Source organism: Gossypium hirsutum, chromosome D06 (assembly GCF_007990345.1).
Source record: "Gossypium hirsutum isolate 1008001.06 chromosome D06, Gossypium_hirsutum_v2.1, whole genome shotgun sequence".
In the NCBI taxonomy this organism is placed as follows: Eukaryota; Viridiplantae; Streptophyta; class Magnoliopsida; order Malvales; family Malvaceae; genus Gossypium; species Gossypium hirsutum.
The window spans coordinates 1,771,148-1,794,664 of NC_053442.1; the positions used below are offsets into that span (position 1 = coordinate 1,771,148).

Sequence of the window (23,517 nt, forward strand, 5' to 3'; positions counted from 1 at the left end):
CACATATCTCAATGAAAATTTGTAAAGATCTTATGACAATCGACACATATTCGAGTTTTTTCTAGATTTATTTCGAGTTATTAACGGGGAGGAAGAGAGGAGAATGGAAAGAAGTTTTGAGTTATAGAGAGTCGGTGCAAGGAGAGGGAGTAGGATAAAGAAAATGCTTCAGGGTTGTCCATTTGCTCTTTAACAACACAAAAATGCCAATTTGTTCTTTGATCTAATGTGTAATAATTAATTTGTATTTTTTTTAATAGAGAAGACAAAATACGATTTGACTCCTAATACATAATCTTCTATTATATATGATAATTTAATTACTCATGGTATACCCATATCTATACTCATAATCACATCATATTCTCATAATCATATAATCAATTATTGGAATCTAGAGTTCCCCATCTATAGCATTTCCGAGGCTACTTTCCGAACACAAAAGTTCATGTCCTTTCTCCGTAGGAGTTTTCGAGGACCGGAATGGCAGGGCCGTATATCAACCGGCAACGTTCGCTAAATGAGCTGACCAATCGAGACACAACTTCCTTAAAAAACATGGATGCCAACTGTTATAGACATCAAAAGATCAATGGATGTTAAACATGTTCACCATGGTCATGGATAACCGACCCCGCTAATATATAAGGACATTACCTGCCGGTAAAGCGGTGACTGGAACTTAAAGTCCACGAGAAAGTGAAGATTGCAAGTTCCTAGAACTGGTCCGGGATTGAATTCCCATATGTTTATCAAATGATCGAAAAGGGTACTTTCCGATACAGTAGACTGCAAGGGACAACATACAGGGTCAGATCATCAGTATAAATGGGTAAAAAGAAATTCATCAACGAAAAAGAATGTCGGTTTTAATAAGACACAACTACAAACAGCAGCCTCGGACTATTCATTCTTCATGAAGTATCTATGTCCAACACATAGATATAGAGATATGACCTCTAAAGATCCTCCAAATGTATGGAAGAATGTAGAAAAATCTAATCATACCCGTGTTAGATACTCACACCCAAGTCCGAGATACATAGCTCAGAAGAGCTCATATGCATTCTCCAAAGGTATGGCATGACAAACAAAAAAAAGTTCGTTATAAGATGATTGAAATGGCAAATGCAGTCGGTTTTGAGTTAGTTTAGACTAGAAATACAGTGCTTTCTTTCTAAAATTGGGTCATGGAAAACAGTTCTTGTTTAATATTTCGGGGTCGGGAGTCAAAGAAGATGCATGCAGCTGTCCTATTGCTTCATTTCATGTTCTATATCTCTCTGTTACAACCTAATGCGAAATTTAGAATCAAAGTCCCTGTAAACACACTCGCTCATACAGTCACTGGTGTATAGTTCTCGTATCCACGGATTTCTGAAGTTCATATTGTAATATACTATAGCATGCACGATATATTCGTTCTCTCACTCATCTTCGATATATATGAAGTAACACAGCTTATCGGATTTCGAATCTGTACATTCAGCACATTGCAAAATTTTCAAGCATCGATACGCAACATCTTAATACGATAAAGCATTGATAAGCTGATATCATCAAGTCATTGAATCACCGAAAACAGAACAAAAACAAGCAATGACAAGGGTTAAAGTTACCTTTACGAACTTCGGTCTGCTTAATTCCACACGAGAAACATAACTCTCGACGAGAAACTTAAAGCCAATCTCTAATTCAGCATCGAACGATCCATTGGGATACTGTTTAACAATATCAGACCGTCGACACCAAGGAACAAATCCATGGTATAAATCAACAGCTGCAACCACATCGAATAACTGCTCCGGCGAGTAACTAAGGATCAAACATAAGTCACATATAAAACTCGATTCTAACTGACTTAACCCATGGCTTTCAGTCAAGACAGTTCAGTCACGTCGATTATGACTGGTCACCCATGAAAAGTTACAAAACTTAGCAGCTTTTAATATTGGAAAAATAGCAACTTTAACCCTCATCATCTATACATTATGTTAATTTAATCTTGACCTGATAATTTACACTAAAGGATAATTGAAAATTGTAAAAAGAAAAAAAAGGATTTTTGATAAAATTTATATTACCCCACAATAATCTTTTCCTCGTGGACTTTTGATAAAGCGCCGCCTTCTTCACCGTCGCTGCAACCTAAAAATCGTCTCTTTTGGAGAGTGTAACGATCGGAAATTTTGTTTGATGGTACAAAAGAATCCTCCTTGGGTGAAGCGAGTAACGGGTGAGACGATAGGGTTTCGGTGCCGGAAATGGTTGAAACACATCGGATTTGATCGGAGCTCCGGGAACAACCACCGTTGTTGGCGTTTCTAACGAAATGGGTAATCCTAATTCTACGGGATATTAGGGATCCGACCGCCTTCGAGGTCGAAGAAAATGGTGGCATTGGTTATGAATTAGGTGCTTGGATTTCTGGGAATTGGGAACTGGTAAGGATAAAAAGATCAAAGGAATTGGAATAGAATTAGAAGATGAAGGAGGAGTTTACTGTAATGTTATTCATTGTTTTGAACAATGAAGCAGATTTCTGGGACATGGTTCCTAGTTCCTACATCCACCGCTAAGCTTGTCATTGCATTGAATTGTTTAACATATATCATAGGATTTTTTTAATTTTAAATTTATTCTTTTTATTTTTAGTTTTAAAATTTTATTTTAATAATTTCTTTGGTGAAAATATACCTATAGTCTTTGTATTTTTCAAAAATTAAGAATTTAGTCCCTCTATTTTTTAGATTTCAAAATTTAGGTCAAACTGTTTTTATTGTTAATTTATTTTGTTAAATTCATACAACTTTTTTTAATTACATAGCTACCAAGTGAGTAGTTTTTTTTAATTTCAAAATCACACATGAACAGATTTAATAAATAAATAGTGTTAAATTAGGCTTGAATTTTGAAATCTAAAAAATAAAGAGACTAAATTCCTAAAAATAAAAATATAGGGGCTAAATTCTTTTTTTTAAGTGATAAGAACATTTTAACTTTTTTTAAATTGTTGATATCACATTTTGAAATAAAAAAAATGTACAATAATTGATTGAGTCTTTAATTCAATTAACATTAACAATGTTATCAATGCAAGAAGACATAGGTTTAAATGCGCTTTAGTGCATTATCCTCCTAATTTAACAAAATAATAATAATACTTACAGTTAAACATAAATTTTAAAATCTGAAAAATAAAGTGATTAAATTTCAATGAATTATCTTTAGCTCACTCAGCATTTTTACCAATATGATAAATGAAATTACAATAAAAGCTCTTGTACTAAAAGTTAGATTACATTTTACTCCTTGAATAATTATTTTACGTTAGATCAAAAAAATAAATAAATTAAACCTTCTGTTAAAATTTTCATTCCATCACGTATTATATATAACTATTTAATTATTTCATCATTTCATCAGTGAATGAATTATCTGTACCAATCAAAACCCGCAAAGGTAGATATATATTATTACACTACCACAACAGTATATATATTATACCACCACGTTCATAACTCAGATAAAAAGTGAGAATAATATATATACAAAAACAGAAAGAACATCAGCAGACCGGCGGCGAACGTCCTCCACCGAAACTACTACTAATGACGCACTTACTATTTTTACAAGAACAAAAAGTAACATTAATTATACCCCCATATCTCTCCGTCTTTCTCGGCACCGTCCCATACATTATCGACAAAAATATTTAGCATTCAAATTTTAACTTATGTCACCAAAAATGAAATCTATGGAGTCGGGTTTGCTGTCGGTATTAGGATGGTGATTACAAATTTCCTTCTTCGAAACGGAGCCTTACCGGTGGATGCTCCGTGGGTTTCACCTTATGGAACAACCTGAAAACAAAATGAGAGAAATGCCTTGATGCTTAGGGACTAAGATAAGTGACTATTGGCTAATGTAAATAGAGGATTAATGGTATTAAATTTTACCTGATCATTGCATGAAGCATCGGTTACCGGGGTTTTCAGCTTCTTTGGGCTGCTACATCCTTTTCTAGCCTTTTCACCCTGTTCCTCGTCAACAAAGTTCTGATCCGACACCTCTGCAACGAACCAACGAACCTTTTAAGAGTTTAATTACTTGTGCAACAAGTAAAACCATGAGTAGACATCGTGCTAAACGAATATTCATGTATGCCCTTAGTCCCTAATGACACGAAAGCCTAGAACTCGAAGTTATTCTCAGTATCAAACCAAATATCCCATCCAAAGCTGAATGATATGAGATACCGTACGAGTATGAAGGAATAACTGCACCGATTGTAAGCTCGAATAAGCATTAAACTTTGAACTGTATAGAGAGGGATACTAATCATACTATCGTAAAATAGATGGATAACCAAGATTACTTCAACTGAAACACGGAGAAATAGACCTTAAAAGTCAAATTTCGAGCAAGTCATGATATCGAGAATGGCATGTGTCAAAAGTGTTCGAGAAACAGATAAGAATTTGCTTTCTTCACATTTACATTGTTTGTTTTTACCTTTGGATGAAGCATTATCTTGAAGACTACAGGAGGCTAAAACACGAGACTTAGACCCGGATCTGAAATGCTGGATCCAAGGACTTGCCACGAAAGAATGAGAACAGTATCTTTTATTCAGTTGAACTACAGGTCTTTCAAAATTGATCTTCTTCCAGCTACCGCCTCGAAGAACCTTAAACTGCAATAAAGATCGGAATAAGCAGTAAAACAAGATTGCATATGGGGAATAGAGACAATCTCCCATCATTATTGTTGAGGGATTTCCATCTCTTTCGGAAAAAGTCTTCGAAGTGTCGTCCACTGAGAGCTGACAAATCCCTCAACACCTAAGGGGTTTTGTTTCGTAACTCTGCTCACAGAAAAGTTTGCAAAGTGTCTAAATGTCATATATGCCCTTTGAGGACAAGGAGTAGGAGCACCTCAGCCACCAAGGAAACTGGTGAGATTTGAACCTATTCCTCAAAATGCACGAACGAGGCTTCGCAGACTTTTCTGTGAGCGGAGTTGGGAGACAAAACTCCATGGGGGACAATTCCAGACATGTTAAGGGGTCTGCCAGCTCGCAACAAACAAAAATTCCAAGACTTCTCAAGACGTCCACCGGGAGCTGACCAACCCCTCAGCAGTCCACATTTGTCCTTAAGAAGGTTTTGTCTCCTAACTCCACTCACAGAGAAGTTTGCAGAGTGTCTAAATGCCGTATGTGCCCTTTGAGGACAGGATTGGGATCACCTCACACACCAACAAACAACACTTCCAAGACTTCTCAAGACGTTCACCAGGAGCTGGCAAACCCCTCAACATGTCCAGACTAGTAGTACCTATGGGGATTTTATCTCCTAACTGTTCACAGTGAAGTTTGCAAAGTGTCTAAATATCGTTATGCCGTTTGAGGACAAGGAGTGGGAGCATCTCACCCACCAAGGAAACTCAAGTTTGCGCTTGGTGGGATGCGAATCCATAACTCAAAAGACACGGACGACACTTCTGCAAGCATAGTTGGGAGACAAAACGCCCAACAGACAATTCAGGACGAGTTAAGGGGTCTGCCAATACTTCAAAGACTTCTTCCGATAGAGTCAAAAACAATTATCAATAAGCAAAGATCAGTTCCAAACCTGGCCTGAAGAGATACAACGTGTTTTCCTTGACGATTTCGATCCGGGCGATTTCTCCTTCGAGTTACAGTCAAGGAAACTCATGGAATCATATAACTGGTTAACAAATGATGCTTCCATGGATTTAAGGTATAAACTATGTTTCTCATCCGTCCATTCAGTAGAGGTTGATTCTGTCATCATTGAATCCTGTTGTGTTACCATTAACACCCATAATTAGTAAACTCCAAAAACCAGAGTATAAAGCAATTAAATAAAAAAAACATAAAATTAAAGAGACCACCATTAAAGCCAACCACATATACAACTTGCATCAATACTATAAAATAGGCCTAATTCTGAATTTCATCCCTCCACTTTAAACTGAAAAAATAGACCCTCTACTTTAATTTGTCAGAACAACAATCAAAGCTACTCAAAAAAGTTATAAATTAAAAAAAAAAGGACATGCATGATTGAAAAAGATAATAAGTTAACATCTAAAAAGATTCAAAGTGTGAAATTTTCAAAATTTAGCTTATAAATCACTTAAATTTCCAAAATTTACTTCCTCTAAACCAAAAAACCAAAAAAAAAACCCACCACTGAAATTCATGCATAAATCAATAAACAAAAAAGATCTATGAAAAAGAATAAGAAGAAAAGGGAGGTACCAAGGTTGGATTTTGTTCATGGTGAGCTAACTCGGGTGAACTTTGAAGAGTCAACTCAGGGGCAGAAGCTTCTGAACTCGTCCGAGACTCAATTCCTCTAAAACCCTCCATGCAAAAAAATAAAAAGATCCACTGAGTTGAGAAGATTATAGAATAAAATGACAAAATTTTCTTTTTCTTTAAGGAAAAGAGAAAATATTTGAGAGAGAATATAAGGAATGGAAGGTAAGAGATGATGATGATGATAATATGAAGGGGAAAAAGAACGATACAGTTGTCATCGCTTTTTACACGTGTCATGGGTCCCGTCATTTTGCCACGTCATTTCTTTTAGGGTTAGCGAATACGGCCCTAGATATTTATTGGCTTTCAAAATATCTAAACTAATATCTACTCCTTTTCTATAATTAAGTTGAAAGTTAGAGATAAGATTATTTTATAAGAAAATATTAACACTTAATTGCATCAGGCATCCTCGAACTATACTCCTTATTTTACATTAGCCCTTCATTTTAAATTATTTTAATTTTATCTTTAAATTATCAATATCATATCAATGGAACTAACCATAGTCCCTCCCCACTCTATAAATAGAAAGATAATACACTTCAGCGTACTCAAACTCACGTTATTCTATATTGACAACAATGTCTGTGTTAATCCACAACATATTTTCTTAATTCTTGTACTTAAATAAAAATATAAAAAAATAATTTATGTTGGATAAAAATTATATAATAATAAAACCGAACGAAATAAAATTTATTTTATTCAATATCGCCCACCGATATTAAAATCTCACCTCCATAAATATCAAGTGAGAAAAAAAAGGAGGGTATACTATAGATAAGGTTAGTAGTTTTATAATTTAAATAATGTTAATTTTTTATTAATAAATGTATTTAAAATTCTATATTAAGTAATATTTACATCCTTCATTTAAAAAATTGAACCTAAGATACTAAATTTAGTAAAAAGTTTAATTAATATTAAAATTAGTATTTTGCACTCACAAATATATTTCTTGAAGGGTCATTAGATTTTTTGTACTATCACAATTCAGTATTGTTATATCTCGAAATTAAGAAACAAATGTATATCATATATATCTACAAAAAATTCTAGATATCTCTCAAAGTTAAAGATTTAAGCAATTAAATCTTGGTATAATGTGAAATTTAGTTATTAATGTTTACATTTTTTTATCAATTTGACCATTATTCTTTTTTGAGTTAAAATTTAACCATTAATTTTTTTTTAAAAAAAGTAAAACAAAATATTGACTAAAACATTAATTTTTCGATAAAAATATTGACTAAAACATTAATTTTTCGATAATTTTGGTGTAGTAACTCATATAACAGTTCTCATGTACTTTCATGCTAACAGGATATTATTTTTTTCTTATATGACATGTCAAAAAATAATTTTAAAAAAATTTTAAAAAATTTTTAAAAAAAATATGAAGTATATATGAATTGTTATTCGAGCTACCATGTTTAAAATTTTAAAGTCTTAGTCAATATTCTGATAAGGTTGAAACCAAATTTAAATAACAAAAAGGGTCAAATTGACAAAAAAAAATATAAGCATTGATTATGTCTTGAATCTTTTGAAATAGTTTTTGAGAGATTAAATTTTAAAATATTAGATATTTTAAATAAAATATGAGATTATAATTAAGATAATTATGAAAGATTGAAGCTAAAACTATATCAAGATGGAGGTCCTCCTTAATGGTGTACTAAATTGAAAAGCATATCATATTTAATTGGGAACATTCTTGTCTTGTAACATCAAGCTATACTAATGGGACTACAATTATTATTTGAATCGGCTAAATAAATTTTTTCAATGGTTCTTTGAATCGATTAAATAACTTTTCAATGAAGAATAAGTGTTTATAACTTTTAGAAGTCTCATGTCTCTTCATATAGATATAACTATCCAAATAGATAATCTCATGTCTCTTCATACTAATATTTTTTATTAAAAATGCCACATGGTGCTATCTTATTGGTTAATAAATCAATTTTTTTAACCCACTCTAAAAAATTTGTACAAAAACCCATAACAAATAAATACCAAACTGGGACCCAGAAAAAGTAAGTAGGAAAGTGTGAGTACACTTTAAAACCCTAATCATGAATTAAGCAATTTTTTATTATAGCACTCGTACAAGGATCATATTATATTTCTTAATTTAGATACCAAATTAAACATTAAAATTAAACTTAAAACAGCAAATTGAAAAAAAAAAACTTCAGATAGCAATTTGAACATTGGAACACCAAATTATATATTAACCCTTATAAAGAAAAACTTTACGATATTAGTTTTAACATCCAACAAAAACGATCTCTCGTACTGATGCAACTATTGTTTCAACGACGACTAAAAAACTTGCTACCAATCGTGTTTTCACTATTTTTAATAAACAAAAAAAGGTCACAGTTTGAAAGGAAAATTAATTTCTAGTAAAAAGAAAAATTACAGTCAAAATGGATTGAACATAATTTGGGCTTTACAATAGCTCTTATACAAACCATAATCTTTTTGGAGAAAAGAAAAAAGAAGGATAGTGGTCAAAGATGATTTGAATAAATTTTTAGCTGACCTTATTTATGTCTCCAAGCAGCAGTTCTTGACAAAATTCAATCTCAATATGATATTTCAACCCCTTTTTTGGGTGTTGCAAAGTGTGCACCTGAGATGAAACTAAGATCACCTATGCTCACAGACGCCGACAATGGAGAGCACTCGGATTCAAGTTTCCTGCTCCTGCTCGCCTTCTGGCATTACTGTTTCTTGAAGATCTATTCGACCTGTATTAGTTGAAAGGAATTCATGATCAAATATAGTCTGTATTTTCCGGCTTTTTGCAAAGATTAGGTAATGGTTCTTGATCAGGACAAGTTTAAGATGGAGAGGACTTAAAACACTTGCAGATACAATCTATGGCAATGGAGAAAGACTTTGTGGCAAATTAAATTATGATATATTGCTGCCTTGTAAAACAAAATAGAGCAAAGTAGATGGTTTTTTATGGTACTTGAGGCATATATGGTAACTAATCTGTGAAGATGCATTCTTTGGTAAAAGTACCATGGAGGCGCTATACTAGAAGTCGGATTGCATTTCGCTCCTTCTACTAAAAAAATGAGCAAATTAGTCATTGTATGTTAGATTAAAGAGCAAATTGGTCCTATTAAAAAAGATCAAAGATGCCAGTTTTCAGCAGTACAAATGGATAAAATTTTTAACAAAAAAGACCATTTACTCTTTGATTTGACGTACAAGAACTAATTTGCATATTTTTTGAATAGAGAGAGCAAAATACAATCTGACTCTTAGTACAGGGTCTAGTCTCTACGGTACTTTTCCTTGCATTCTTTGCATCAATTGGCAATAGGCTATACTCAAAAATGATAAATCGAAGAATAGTTTTCCGTGTCTTTGGGAGAGTATTTCATCAATGTCCTAGTATTCTCCAAAGACAAATACAAAAGTAGAATACAAAGCTTTTTTCCTCGTGAATTCATGGATCATTCATGAATATAAATATTATCATACCTAGCAAGGAAACGATCGATGGGACTTTTGAAGGTCCGTTAGATCTCATGTCAGTACCTGCAATGCATATGAAAATTAGATTTCCAGGTCCAGAACAGTAACATATTTGAAAAACTCATGATGCCATCATAGAATAGTACATATGCACAGTCCAATAAAATACAAGAAAAAAAAACAAATCCATAACTAATGAGCACTAGATCTGTAAAATGAGAAAAATATGCCCAAGCTGGAAGCAACTTTAGCCTCTAGTGAAAATAAAGCACTAGAGCTTATAAAGTATAGCATACCTGAACTTTCAAGTGACTTAACAACGTCAGATTTCTTAAATGTAAATCCTATGAAATTGTTATCTTTTGACGTCAACATCTGCATCATTGAATGAACAAAAACATATCAAAATGTTTCAGAATCGGTCTAGTATAATGTGGTACCACGAGCTTTACTAGAAAGAAAATGAAAATTGGAGCAAAAACGGCCTTTACCTTCCTCCAAGGTCCCACTTCTGGTATTGAGGAAGGAGGGCCATCAATCTACCAAAGAGCAAAGATGCAGTAAAATTAGTTTCACAGTAAAAAATTTAACGGTGTATGTAACTCAGATTCTTTAGCATTTAAAGTACTCACTTCAGGAAACTTCTCAAAATTTTGTGTGTCCAAGTCTCCGGTGACTGTCGGCTTATATGCAGCTTCAATCTCATATAGCTTTTCCCAAGGAACACCTTTGAACCATGGATGTGCCTGATAATTTCAAGACTTCAAACTTGTAATAAAATAAAATACTAACAAGCTCAGCCTGAGAAAGTAAACAATCTGATTGTAAAACACTGCATAGCGGCCGCAACTAGTTTGTCAATGTACCGAATTAAGATCTAGCAAGAAGTCTTCTGTTGAGAGAAATATGTACTTATCGTGGATGTGCAAAAGCATCATTCAAAGGACTTACCTTCAATTCTTCCACTCCTCTGGTGCCCAGGCGGGTTTCAACATCACAGAGCAGGTGACATATTAAATCCTTAGCCTCGGGGGATATTTTTGGTTCCTCAGGGAATTTCAAGCAAGTCCTCCAGTTGACAATCTGTCCAAAAGAGAAAGATTACCATCTAGGGAACAGAGGAGGCTAACAAAATAACTAAGAATCAAAAACTAGGTGCTGAGCACCTTGCGGCATGTTATCCGAGGATCATCAGAACAAAATGGAGGATAGCCTATGAGCATCTCATACATGATTGCACCTAGAGACCACCAATCACACTCCATTCCATAACCCTTCTTTAGGAGAACTTCAGGAGCCATGTAATCAAGGGTTCCAACAGTTGAATATGCCTGCATTAACCAGATGTTAGCTGGTACGGAATGCAATGTCATGCCTGCTTAATAAATGAAACAAATGTGAAATCCAAAAAGTACAAAAGTTATTCACAAAAGATAATACCAATGCACGGCGGTTCCGTTTCCATTGTTGTAGTTGTTCTTTTGGCATCAACCAAGGGGGTCTTTCAGATCCTGACTGGACTTCAGCCTCATTGGTGTCCTGAGAAGTTAAATTTTCATCTTCCAACAAAATTGTTGAATACTTGTCATCTAGGGGTTTACACAAGCCAAAATCTGAAAGCTTCAAATGCCCATTCTTATCTAGTATCAGGTTATCTGGTTTAATGTCCCTACAGGAAAAACACGATTAATAGTTAATATCTATCTAGAGACTTTCTAGTTTCAAGTAATTTTTTAGTCTGTCAATGTATTTCACTATTAGTAAAGACTCTCTCATTGATTACAGTGCACACACTGGCATACATTCAAGAAAAACCACATCCTGCCACTGACCCACATCGAGACATACACCCATAGTAATCTTAGAAACATGTTAATAAAACATGATCAAGAGTAAATATCATCAAAGATACTTTTCTAGTTTCAAGTCCTTTACTAGTCGTCCTCTATTTATTCTGCAATTAGTCAAGACTCTGCATGCATTCAAGAAAATCTAGGTCCAGCCACCAACCTATATTGAGACATACACTTAGTAATCTCAGAAACATGTTAATAAAACAGATTACCTATGAATATAATTGTGTTGATGAATCGAATGAATAGCCAAAATGCTCTCTGCTACATAGAAACGTGCTACATCTTCTGAAAGAATATCTTCCCTCATCAGTAGTGTCATGATATCACCACCAGGTAAATACTCCATAATAAGGTACAAGAAGTCAGAATCTTGAAAAGAATAGAACAGCTTTACAATGCATCGGCTATCAACCTCAGCAAGTAAGTTTCTCTCAGAACGAACATGCTCAACCTTGAAACAAAGTAAAATGAAAAATAAGGATAATGATTTGAGCTTAATGTGTTGGTTTCATCATGATCCACCAAGAAAATCTATGAGCTGGTCTCATAAAGAGCCTAACCATTCCAAATCAAATGGAATTAAGATTTTTTCCATGTCAAATATAATATTTTCCAGCTGCCTAAATCCATTTATACCATAGTACCAAAGGAAAATCAAAGCACATGATCAAAGAATTGATATAATCAAAAAGGTCACTTAGGTGGTTACCTGTCCACGACTAAGCATCTCCGATTTCTTTAATTTTTTCATGGCAAAAATCTCTCCAGTACTTTTAGCACGACATAACCTAACCTGCATTTGTTACATTGAAACAGTAGTAAGTGCCAAGCCATCTACATTTGCAGAGAATTCTAAAGCAGAATGGAAACAAGTTCAAAAATCCCCTATGAGTTAAAAAAATCACTGAAAATGTTAATCAAGGATCAAGAGCTTTAATACAACAAACATTTGAAATATACCTCGCCGAATGCACCTTTTCCAATTACAGTCAATTGTTCAAAATCATCGATTCCTACTTTACGTCTTTGCAGCCTCATATATTCAGTTTCTCTCCTTTCCAAATTCCTCATCATCTCCTCTTGTTCTTCACTTGAAACCTTAGCTTCCTCAGCCCTCCTTTGCAGTGCTCGCCGTCTTACAATGAGCAACAATGAATATCCAATAGAACTAACATTTTAAATTCTCAAAAGAACACGCACAACAAATTCCATCTAACCTAAACCATATCCACCTATTAAAATCCTAATTTCAATAATTACCTAAAACAACTAAATTCAACAAAAATATCAAATCAAAATAGCAACACATGGATACTGTAAAGGCAACAATAATTCGGAATTACCTCTCTTTACGCTCTTGTAATCCTTGCAGGTAATTCTTATAATGATTCTCAATGAATTGTTTGGCGGCGGCAGCTTTTTGCCTTGTTACCGGCGAAGAAACGGAGACATCCGGATCCAAATCTAAGCCTCTACCTGCTTTCAAATTCAAAGCTCCTAATCTTACCGTCCCATCTCCACCGTCCATTTTTTCCCTCAACGAAATTCCAATCGAAGCACCAAATACCAAGCTTCAACTTTCAATTAAAAGAAACAAGTTCTACTACTAACAATAATAACAATTAAAAAGCATTTCAAATACAAAAATAATAAAAATGTTAAATGAAGCTTGATCGGGAGTCACAGTATCGAGGAGAGATCTAAAGAGCTGTCACCTGTCAGTTGTTTGTGAAAATGACTCAAAGAACATTAAAAATAATAATAATTATAAAATATGAACTGGCAAACGTTAAGGCTTCTTCAACGAGTGCCTTGGCACCAGCCCGCCAGAATATTCTGAATCTATAAATAAAATAATTTATAAATGGATTTGCATTACAAGGTTAAAAAAAAAACTGCTATTGTTTCCTTCTGTTTGGAATTTGAATTTCGTTTTCATGGATTGAGTGTACTCAACGCCATCGATTTCATTGCATGAAATCCGATTGCTGGAAAAGTAATTTAATTTATTCTCTTTTTTTATCGTTTTTAGACCGAAACCAAAAAGAAAATGAAAGAAAAGAACAGAAAATATTATGAATTTTACGAAGTGGCGACGATCTACATGTCGGCGGAGATCTATAAAAAGACGAAAGTCGCGGTGAGGTTTATAAGATTTTTCTGAGGCGTGATGTGTACGCGCTTTGATATTAATTCAACGGTGAAATGAATTGGCAATTTGACAATTTGACTCTCTTTTTTTCTTTGAAGTTTCAATTTGACAAATTGTGGTGGTATGAGGATGTTTTCCACTTTAGTATGGTAAAACATCAGCTTGTTAGAAGCAAAAATCAATGGGGTTTTTTAGCTTCAAATAATAAAATATTTACAATTAAACTTAAATTTTATAATATAAAAATCACAAATTAAATTTTTAAAAATTAAATTTTAAATCTGAGAAAAATATAAGGTTAAATAGGTAATATATGTCAAATTTTTTTAATTGGTTAAATAAATCATTTTTTTAATATTTTAAAAAATAAGTCGATTTTGAAGAGAGCATGTGAAAATATGTCTAGTTGAGCGAGCTTTCTGCTGACATGTCAAGAAAAACGTGCTCAGTTGGACATATCGAGAAAGTGCATCTAGTTCATTTTTTTTTAAATTGACTTATTTTTTTAAATCTTGAAAAATCAATCTTATTAAAACAATTAAAAAAATCAACATACATTACCTATTTAGCGAGAACATAAAGAGCTTATATTATATATTTTAATCTAATAATAAATATAATTATGGTGGAGCGGAGGTGAAAGGAGGTCGAGGCAGACGCGCGTGGATCAAGCGGGTGAAAAGAAATGAAGGGATAAATTTTTGCCTAACTCGCCACGCATCAATCTGACATGGTCCGGGCTGGTCTCGTGCGTCAAAGGTGCTTTGATTTAACATAAACGTGCCACGTGGTTTCATAACATGGGCCCCCTAATTTCTAGTATTTAATCAAAGGTAAAATTATCGTGTAAGCATTAATAATTTGATTAGATGCTTAAATTAAATTAAATTAATGGTTTTGGAATTTATTTTAGCGCTCAAACTGGCATGAATTATGGGGAACAAACAAATACAAGTCACCCACTAGACTGGATTTGAGATATTAATTACCAAATCAATTTGTGGGCTACCAATAGATTCAAGAATATTCTATTCTTATGAAATTAATGTTAAAATAATAGGTTAAATTTTAGTGTTATTATTTTTTGATTAATAATTGTGAAATAAATGAAAGTAAAAAGAAAATAATGTTAAGGAAAAGATTAATAAGAGAATGAAAAGTAAAGTAAATTTAACTCGATTAATATGAACATTGTTATTAATGTAAGGAATGTGGGTTTGAATACGCTAAAACGTATTATCTTTCTATTTATGAGTTGAGAAGGGGTTATGAATAATTTTAAATATTGTATCAAAAAAGAACAGATATAATCGAACCTATAATGAGGTTATTAAAAAAGAAATGAAATGATTAAATATAGTGCTTTTTTTACTATCATAATCATTTCTATAATATAGTTATGTAAAAAAATAAAGAGTTTACATGTTAAAAGTTTATTTACCTTCACCAGCTTTTTTCCTATTTTGGAGTAACTAAAACATTGACATTTTGTAAAGGATATTCAATTCTCTTAACTTTCCCTTACCTAAAAAAAAGTTAATCAAACGAAAAAAAAAAGATTGATTATTGATCCAATTCGTCTATGATATAAATATTATCTTCATCCCTATTATAAAATTACAAATTTATCCCTATTATATCAAAATAGCTTAAGTAGAAATGAATTTAAGTTTGAATTCAAACCAACGTAAAAATTAATGTTGAATTAAATACGAATCAAATATCAAATTTCAAATCTCGAATCAAATTAGAACATGAACCAAAATTTATCACTATTTGAATTCCACGCGAGCTGATTAGACCCTAAATGGGTGTCAATGTCCTTAAGTTTTTGCCTTTTGATCAATAAAATTTGCAATAAACACTTCTGCACGAGGGACAACAAAGAAGATGCTTATATAGAGTTCAAGCTAGTCATTAATGGACAACAAAGGACATTGAAACCGGTGTATTTGATCCGTCAATTGTTTTAATGTCAAATAAAAACATACATTCTTATGGTTATTGGTCACATTCTATTTGAAAAGGTCTCCATAAATATTCGTTAAAATACATAGTTAGTCCCTATATTTGTAAAAAAATTGAGATTGTCCTTGTATCGTAAAAGCTAAAAATTCGCTCTTCTTACTTTTTTAATTTGAAAATTTGAGTCCAATCATTATTGTCATTGGTAGTTTCTGTCAAAATTTGTCAGTTTAACATGTTTATTTTCTATCAATCATACGCCATATTATTTGAGGACAACCTAATTAAAATTCTAAATTGACAAATTCTGACTAAAAATATTTATGATTTTAATGACTAGATTGAGATTTTTAAATTAAAAATGTATGAGGACTTAATTTTTAACTTTTTAAATACAGTGACTAAATCTTAAATTTTATCAATGTAGATGAACTAGCATATTTAAACATTTTATTTATTATGTTCTGCAATGACTACCATATAGAGAGACCGGGCTCCACATTCAAACATGGTCGTGGGACTCAATATACTAACATATATCAACCCACTGAACCTCACTTACAAATGACACCTTGTCGACTTAATCCTCATCGGCACTTACATGATCGACATGTGGAGTATCTCTGGCCTACCTCGCCAAAGATAGGTACTAAACATCCTCCTCACATAAAACAAGTGTGGAAATTCATCAAGTACACATTGGTTTAATCACAATTGATTTATCAAATCCATCCATCCCATAGTCACCTAGCTAGCAGGGCTAACATGTCCCTCAGGACTGACCACAACAAGATCAACAAAAACATCCTCTCCAATCTCTTATCCTTTTTATTCCTCTACTCTGTTCAACCTCTACCTCAAGCGGCTCTTAGCACACCTCCATTGTGTGAATCACTGTCTTCTTCCTACTTCCTTATTTTACCCTCAACACATCTACAAGGATTCAAGTGATTAGTAGATTTGTTAAGGGTGAGTTATTTGTCTAAGTTCAAAGGTGTATAAAAAATAGAGTATTTGGACAAAATTATTATTTCAAAAAAGGGGCTTAGATAAAAAAATTAGGTCTATTTAAAATATATAGATCATAGTTAGATTTTAATATTCAAAGCTCAAACTCAGTCCAGTCCAACTCATTTTCATGTTTAAAATATGATATTTTTATTTTTAATTTACATCACATGGAAAATAAATATAATATATTATAATGTGAGCATTAAGAAGTTGTTAGAGTTTAAAATTTTGATAAAAGAAAAATATAAAAATAAAAGAAATACATATAATTACTTAATATTAAATAAAATTATGACAATTTTAAATGCACATAAGCTAATTATTTATAACTATAAATAAATTTAAACAAGATTTAAAACTCATGCCGATTGAGTTTAGTTCAATTTGCATGTGCATTGTTGTAAACGTAGGAGGATGTGAGTTTGAGTGTATTGAAGTGCATTATCCTCCTATAATGTGACCAAATAATACTAATCTATTATCTATTTATACTTATTTTAAGTATTTTATCGAGTTAATTTTACGGGTCAACTAAGTATCAATTCAATTATGAAATTACAAAAATACCCTTCATATACAAATTAAGTCATATTTTATGAGGATATTTTTTATCTTTTCAACATAATAAATCAATAAAAAATTGACCATAGTAAAGTTTGAATGCAAAAAAGTATGCACAATAAGCAATTAACTTTATTGTTATAACCAAAACATCAATTTGTTTTTATGTGAATTTTTAATAAATTTATTTGTTACCTATTTTTTTACCCTCATTGTGAGTGTGGCATAATGAGTTGATGTCACGAGTCAATTGAACACCAACTTAATTTAAAAATGACTAAAATACCCTGATTATCATAAAGCAATGAATATTATGATAAATGTATTTTTGTCTTATAATGTTTTTAGTAAAATAATGTTATGATAGGACTTTAACTTGAAGCACATAACTTTAAACTTTTAAACTTAATTATTTCACTTAAAATTTTACTTTGCTTTAATATAATTATTTTTATAAATATATATATTTTAACTTAAGTTGTGCCATAGAACTACTAATAATATGTCAAAGTATTTGGGAGGTCCTGTATTATATGGATAGGATTAAATTAATCCTTTTATGATAAAATGGATTAATTTATCTCTTATACTATTAAAAAGATCAAAGAAGTCTAAATTGTAATAAAATTAACATTTACTGTATAAAAATATCTTAAAAATTATGTTTCTCAATTGCAATTTAATTCCAAACAATAAATTTCATTTACAAGACTATAAAAAATTAAAATATTAAATTTGTTAAACAATAAATGTAAAATTTATTCCAATTTGGCCTTATTTGATTTTTTTTAATAGTACGGCGGTTAAATTGACCCATTTAATAATAAAGGGACTAAATTGATACCATCTTTATAATACAGATATCTCTTAGGTAATTTCACCACTAATAATAATACAAGTATCATAAACGTGAAAAAGCCTAACAAGAGATTGGGCCTTAACGGGCCATAACCGGCCCAAATTAAAAAAAAATAAAACGCGCCTAGCTGGACAAAAGGGCGCTCTCACCTTTGTTATCAGCTAAGATTTTTTTCCCTTCCAATGGCAAAACAATCTTCATATTTTTCCTTCACCTTGATAATGTGACGGTTAAACTCTCCCATTTCTTTCTTCAACAATACTTTCGAAACTCGGTTAACTCACTGAACCCAACTCACCATGGCTTCGATTCTCAACCCCCCGCCGCCGCCTTACTTTCACCGTACCTCTATGCCTACCTCCGTTTCTTCCTCACCGGTGATCTTATCTTATCCTTTCCTCAAAACGACGTCTCTTCAAGTTCGGTTTAAAGCGTTGAGGACCTGGTCCGACGGCGGGAAAATCGGGAGCCAGGAAGCTTATGGCGCCGATTTCTTGAGGAAGCCGAGTACAGTGCCGAAGAAGGACAGTGATGGAATTTTGGAAGAAGAGGAAGGTAGTGAGGGAAAAAGAAACAGAGGTGAATGGACTGATTGGGAAGATAGGATTTTAGAGGACACCGTGCCTCTTGTCGGCTTTGTTAGAATGATTATTCACTCTGGAAAGTAAGTGTTTTAATTCTTATTGGCTTTATTTTAGTTTTATCTAATTTCTAAAAGAGAATGATTGTTCTAGATATGGAGCTGGAGATAGATTGAGTCCAGAGCATGAAAGGACGATTTTGGAAAGGTTGCTTCCTTACCATCCAGAGTTCGAGAAGAAAATTGGATGTGGAATTGATTACATCACTGTATGTTTATTCTTTATTTATTTTTTTGAATTTTGATCTCTGGAATTTATTATTATTGAAAGCTTGAAGCACTCGGATGAGTGTTGGAAACGTGTGTCTGCCATAGTATACTTTTTTTTCTCCAAGTCTTTCAATATATTTGAAGATCATACATCATTTGAATTACTTGCATATGTATTGCACACAATACTTTTAGGTTGGAAACTTGGATTTTAGATTTAGAATTTGGATTTAAAAAATAGTGTGAACTGAGTAGTAAACTATTTGGAAATGTAACATTCATGATAATTTCTCAATTTCATCTCTGTTATATGCTTATCTAGTAATGAATTTGAAATTCTTAAAATATTTTTGGATTTGATAAATCTATACTTTTATACCTTTCAAATATATATTATATTGAATTCCAACTAATTTGTCCGTAACATAAGCATTTCATTCTTCCCATTTACATAATAATGAAATCCAACTCCAAGTTTTCAAATTCATGTTCCTAAACAGAGCATTTGGAAAATATAGCTTAGCCAATTTAAGTATGTTATGGTATTTCCTCTTCTTTTGAGGATGCTGAAATTTTGTGTTGTTTTTTTTAACAACTGCATATTCTAGTGTTAGTTAGTTGGATGTGAACTCTTTGCCTTTTTAGCTAGCAGATAAAAAATGTAGGCAAAATAGAGGACAATTGTGCTTGTTCAATAGTATTTAACTGCTCAATTGATGTACAACATTTTTGTGAATTCAAGCTTTAGTTAGAAACATTAGAGGCTAATCTATTGTTAGGAGTTTATACTCTTGAATCTGGAATCGTGGATATTGATATTTTCTACTGATAAGTCGTTCTCCTTTAGTTTTCCCTGTTCTTTTGATCTCTTTCTTTTGGCTTAATACCTAATTTGGCCTCTGTACTATAGTGAAGTTCTCACTTTGGCTCTTTGACTATTTTTTCGGTCACTTTGCCCCTTTACTTTCATTCTGTTCATCATGTTAGCCCCTTGACCATTTCTGTTAAAAAAATCCCACATGTTCACGTGCTTGCCCCTTGATCTCTCACTTTGGCCTATGTGGATAGTGAAATTCTCACCATGACCCTTGTACTATAGTGAAATACTGACTTTGGCCCTCCACATGTTCGCATCTGATTGGCTTAAACAGCCACACAGGATTTTTTTTAACGGAAATGGTCAAGGGGCAAAAGTGATGGACGAAATGAAAGTAGAGGGGGAAAGTGACCAAAAAATAGTAAAAGGGCTAAAGTGAGAATTTCACTTTAGTACAGGGGCAAAACAGGTACTAAACCTTTCCTTTTCCAGTATCATTTCTGTTAATGGTTCATAACTTCAAAACTGTTTTCTCTAATTGTTTTTCCTCCTTGGCTTTAGCATTTTTTGATGAAACCATGCTAAAACTGTTGTTGTCCATATAACTTTTGATACCTTTGCACTAGAGGTGATTGTGGGCTGTGCCGCATGTAGTGCACCCGACGTGATCAGACATGTTTGGGTCCTTTTTCTGAGTTATTTTCCGGTTGATTTGTTTGCTAGAATATTCATCTGTTTACTTGTTTTCAGACATGTAAAAATGTGCATTTACAATTGCTTTCACCACATTGATATGGATTATGCCGAGGGGATTGCACTTGATATTATCGGTCAACATTCTTTCTTTAGGCTTACTCAGTTGCTTTTCCACTCACCACTAACATGGATAGCGTTGCAACTTGAACAGATCACTGTGGTCCAAAAGCCTTTTTATATTCACCTTTCAAACATGAATTTCTTAAGCATGTGCATCTTTATAGAATTTAATGGCTTTTGTTCTTCTGGGTGATTGGAATGATGGAGGAGTTAAACTGCAAGACCAATGAAAGGACATGCAAAAATGGGGGTGAATTAGCTAAAGGAAAAGAAGCCTCTTAATTAATTAAAACTTGATTTTAGGGTTTACACTAGTTAAATTAAGTGGTACCATGGCCAGTTTGACTAACTTGTTTTGATTAAGTAAATGATCAGTGCTTCTCATATTTGAATCACAGGTTGGTTACCATCCCGACTTTGTAGGCTCGAGATGTTTGTTCATAGTTCGAAAAGATGGAGAACTGGTTGACTTTTCTTATTGGAAATGCATCAAGGGCCTAATTAGAAAAAACTATCCTCTATATGCAGACAGCTTCATTCTCAGACATTTTCGACGGCGTAGACGTAGTTGATAAGGGTAATACTCTGAACTTGTCAGCAACTTTTATGTCATTATATCCTGAAGATCTTGTGAATTTTGTTCTTATTGTTTGTAATATGTCTTATTTATTAGCTGATAACATTGTAGAAATTAAAGCAATTATTGAAAATTCATGAAAATTCAATGCCGGACATTGTTTCGAGAAAAAGATTATATACACAAGTGCTGCTGAATGAATTTACTGGTAGCTTGTCTAAGGCCAATGTGGGTTTGTCAAGGAATAGAATTTTGCAGTCTTTGTTTGTTGTTTTGCTATGCTATTTGTCTCATAGTAAAACATAAGCACACACACAAATGCACACCCACATACTGCTTTGGCTGCCAAACTTCTGCAGTGCTTATTAGGTTAAAATATGCTCCAAGTCCCTGTATTCTTCATACGTTTGGAATTTAGTCCTTGTACTTTTATTAGGAATTTAGTCTCACCACTTTTCAAATTTCGAAATTTAGGTCTTATTGTTAACATCATTAAAATTTTTTGTTAAATTCAGGTTCATTACAACATTTCTTTTTGTTACATGGCTACCAGATGAGTATTTTTTTTTTCAAAATGTCATACTAGCGAAATGGTGTTAACAATTGGGGTTGAATTTTAAAATCTGAAAAGTAGAGGGATGAAATTCCTAATATATGAAGAGCATAAAGACTTGGGGCATATTTTTAACCTGCTTATTATTTAGGTCATTTAAATGAATCTAGATTGTTTATAGCTGATGTCAAGATATCAATCTTTCTGTTATGAGAAAATGTATTTTCTGTTAGAGGACCTTCATTGATGGCAGATTTATGTTGGTATGCACATGCCTAGATTGAAGGCAAAGGAAGAGGACAGAAGTAGACTCTCTAACCTCTTATATGGCTGCAGTTTTCGTGGCTTAATAATATGAATGAATTGAACTGAACCGAATTATCATGGACGATTTGAAAAATTCAAAAAAATGATCGAACCGAACCAAACTTACCCTTAGATGTCGCAGACTTCGAACCAGCAAACAGTTGCTTGCATAGTTTTTAAAATAGGATTTTGTTCGAAGAACGTGGTTACCGATTCCCAATTGTAATATCTATTTTAGTGGTATCCCTATTTGTGGAGGATGTCTCATTGGACATAGGTAACCAAGTTCCCTACGAGGATATTATGGGGATTTGCTTTATAGTAGCATTCAAATTTATATCTCTCGATATCGAATCGGTTGATTTTATGTTGAGTTGGGTTAATTTGGGTAAATCAATTTGATTTTTAAGATTTTTGGATTAATTTCAAATTTAGATCATTTTATGTTGAGGTCATTTTAGATATAAGATATTTGGGTTTTAGGTTAAGGCACTATTTGGGATTTGAAATTGACAAGTGTTTTCACGTTAGTGTTTGAATTTTTTTTATCTTGGTTTTTGAATTTGACAATTATTCTCACACTGAGTCTTAAATTTCTTTTGTCCAAGTTAATCCTTGTCAATTGTTCTCACATTGATTTGACTTCTTCTTTGTTTAAATTAGTTCCCGATATTTCTTTGAAAAAAAATTGGATAAAAAAAGTCATATCTCAATGTGGAAGCAATTGTAAATTTAGTGAATAATTTGGACTGAAAATTTGAGAATAATTATCAAATGTAAATCTTAAGAATAAATGCTGAACTTAAAAGAAATTAATTTAGCTCAACAAAAAGTTCAAATGTGAATGTGCGAATCATTGTCCCAAGTTTATGCTCCAAAAAGTAATTAACTCTTGAGTTGTTCTGTGGTGGATGATTTTGGTTTGTCATTTGAGTGCAGGATTGGGTATTTTGAATTCAGTTTATTTTTAATTTAGGTGGGTTTGATTTGTTAATTTTTATAATAAAATTAAATCGAATTTAATTAAAAATTATTCAATTCGAGATCGGTCTCTACAACTTGTTCTACAGCTTTTTGCGACCTCGATCGACTCTTGTTGCAGCATATGATTGCAATGCGAATCACCCTAACAAGCCATTTATATTTTTAAAAATATATACACTCGTATTAACTTGTGTAGAAATAAATTTTTGACAATTTCAAAAGGTAAATTTCATCAAAATTAAATAACTATTAATAAAATTGACCACTTTTCTGTCTGTAAAGATTCAGTTTCTAATATTCAACAAAACAATAATTTCTTAAAAGAAAATGCAAGAACAAAAAAAAAACTATAAA

General features: G+C 32.5%; 4 protein-coding genes across 5 annotated transcripts; 1 reads left to right on the forward strand and 3 right to left on the reverse strand.

Moving 5' to 3' along the window:
* Nucleotides 1-217: 217 nt before the first annotated feature.
* Nucleotides 218-2,633, reverse strand: LOC121218171 (coenzyme Q-binding protein COQ10 homolog, mitochondrial). The gene is made up of 4 exons (XM_041094938.1): nt 2,085-2,633; nt 1,620-1,815; nt 658-789; nt 218-569 (listed from the first exon to the last, which is right to left on the reverse strand). The coding sequence occupies exons 1-4, from the start codon at nt 2,399-2,401 to the stop codon at nt 447-449; spliced, it is 768 nt and encodes a 255-aa protein (XP_040950872.1). The 5' UTR covers nt 2,402-2,633; the 3' UTR covers nt 218-446.
* Nucleotides 2,634-3,441: 808 nt separating this feature from the next.
* On the reverse strand, nt 3,442-6,535 carry LOC121218172 (cold-regulated protein 27). The gene is made up of 5 exons (XM_041094940.1): nt 6,290-6,535; nt 5,637-5,825; nt 4,516-4,696; nt 3,960-4,072; nt 3,442-3,863 (listed from the first exon to the last, which is right to left on the reverse strand). The coding sequence occupies exons 1-5, from the start codon at nt 6,398-6,400 to the stop codon at nt 3,852-3,854; spliced, it is 606 nt and encodes a 201-aa protein (XP_040950874.1). The 5' UTR covers nt 6,401-6,535; the 3' UTR covers nt 3,442-3,851.
* A 2,086-nt stretch (nt 6,536-8,621) lies between these two features.
* LOC107910224 (serine/threonine-protein kinase tricornered) lies at nt 8,622-13,984 on the reverse strand. The gene is made up of 12 exons (XM_016838009.2): nt 13,056-13,984; nt 12,673-12,847; nt 12,422-12,505; nt 11,922-12,163; nt 11,297-11,525; nt 11,023-11,187; nt 10,808-10,939; nt 10,489-10,602; nt 10,348-10,395; nt 10,153-10,231; nt 9,863-9,919; nt 8,622-9,114 (listed from the first exon to the last, which is right to left on the reverse strand). The coding sequence occupies exons 1-12, from the start codon at nt 13,238-13,240 to the stop codon at nt 9,056-9,058; spliced, it is 1,569 nt and encodes a 522-aa protein (XP_016693498.2). The 5' UTR covers nt 13,241-13,984; the 3' UTR covers nt 8,622-9,055.
* A 4,416-nt stretch (nt 13,985-18,400) lies between these two features.
* Nucleotides 18,401-21,468, forward strand: LOC107910223 (protein DCL homolog, chloroplastic). Of its 2 annotated transcripts, none has more exons than XM_016838007.2 (3): nt 18,401-18,924; nt 18,995-19,109; nt 21,142-21,468. In XM_016838007.2, exons 1-3 carry the CDS (start codon nt 18,560-18,562, stop codon nt 21,313-21,315), a joined length of 654 nt encoding a protein of 217 aa, XP_016693496.2. In that variant the 5' UTR covers nt 18,401-18,559; the 3' UTR covers nt 21,316-21,468. The 2 variants fall into 2 exon arrangements, with proteins under 2 accessions (XP_016693496.2, XP_016693497.2); XM_016838008.2 differs by lacking the exon at nt 21,142-21,468 and adding an exon at nt 20,262-20,393.
* The last annotated feature ends 2,049 nt before the right edge of the window (nt 21,469-23,517 follow it).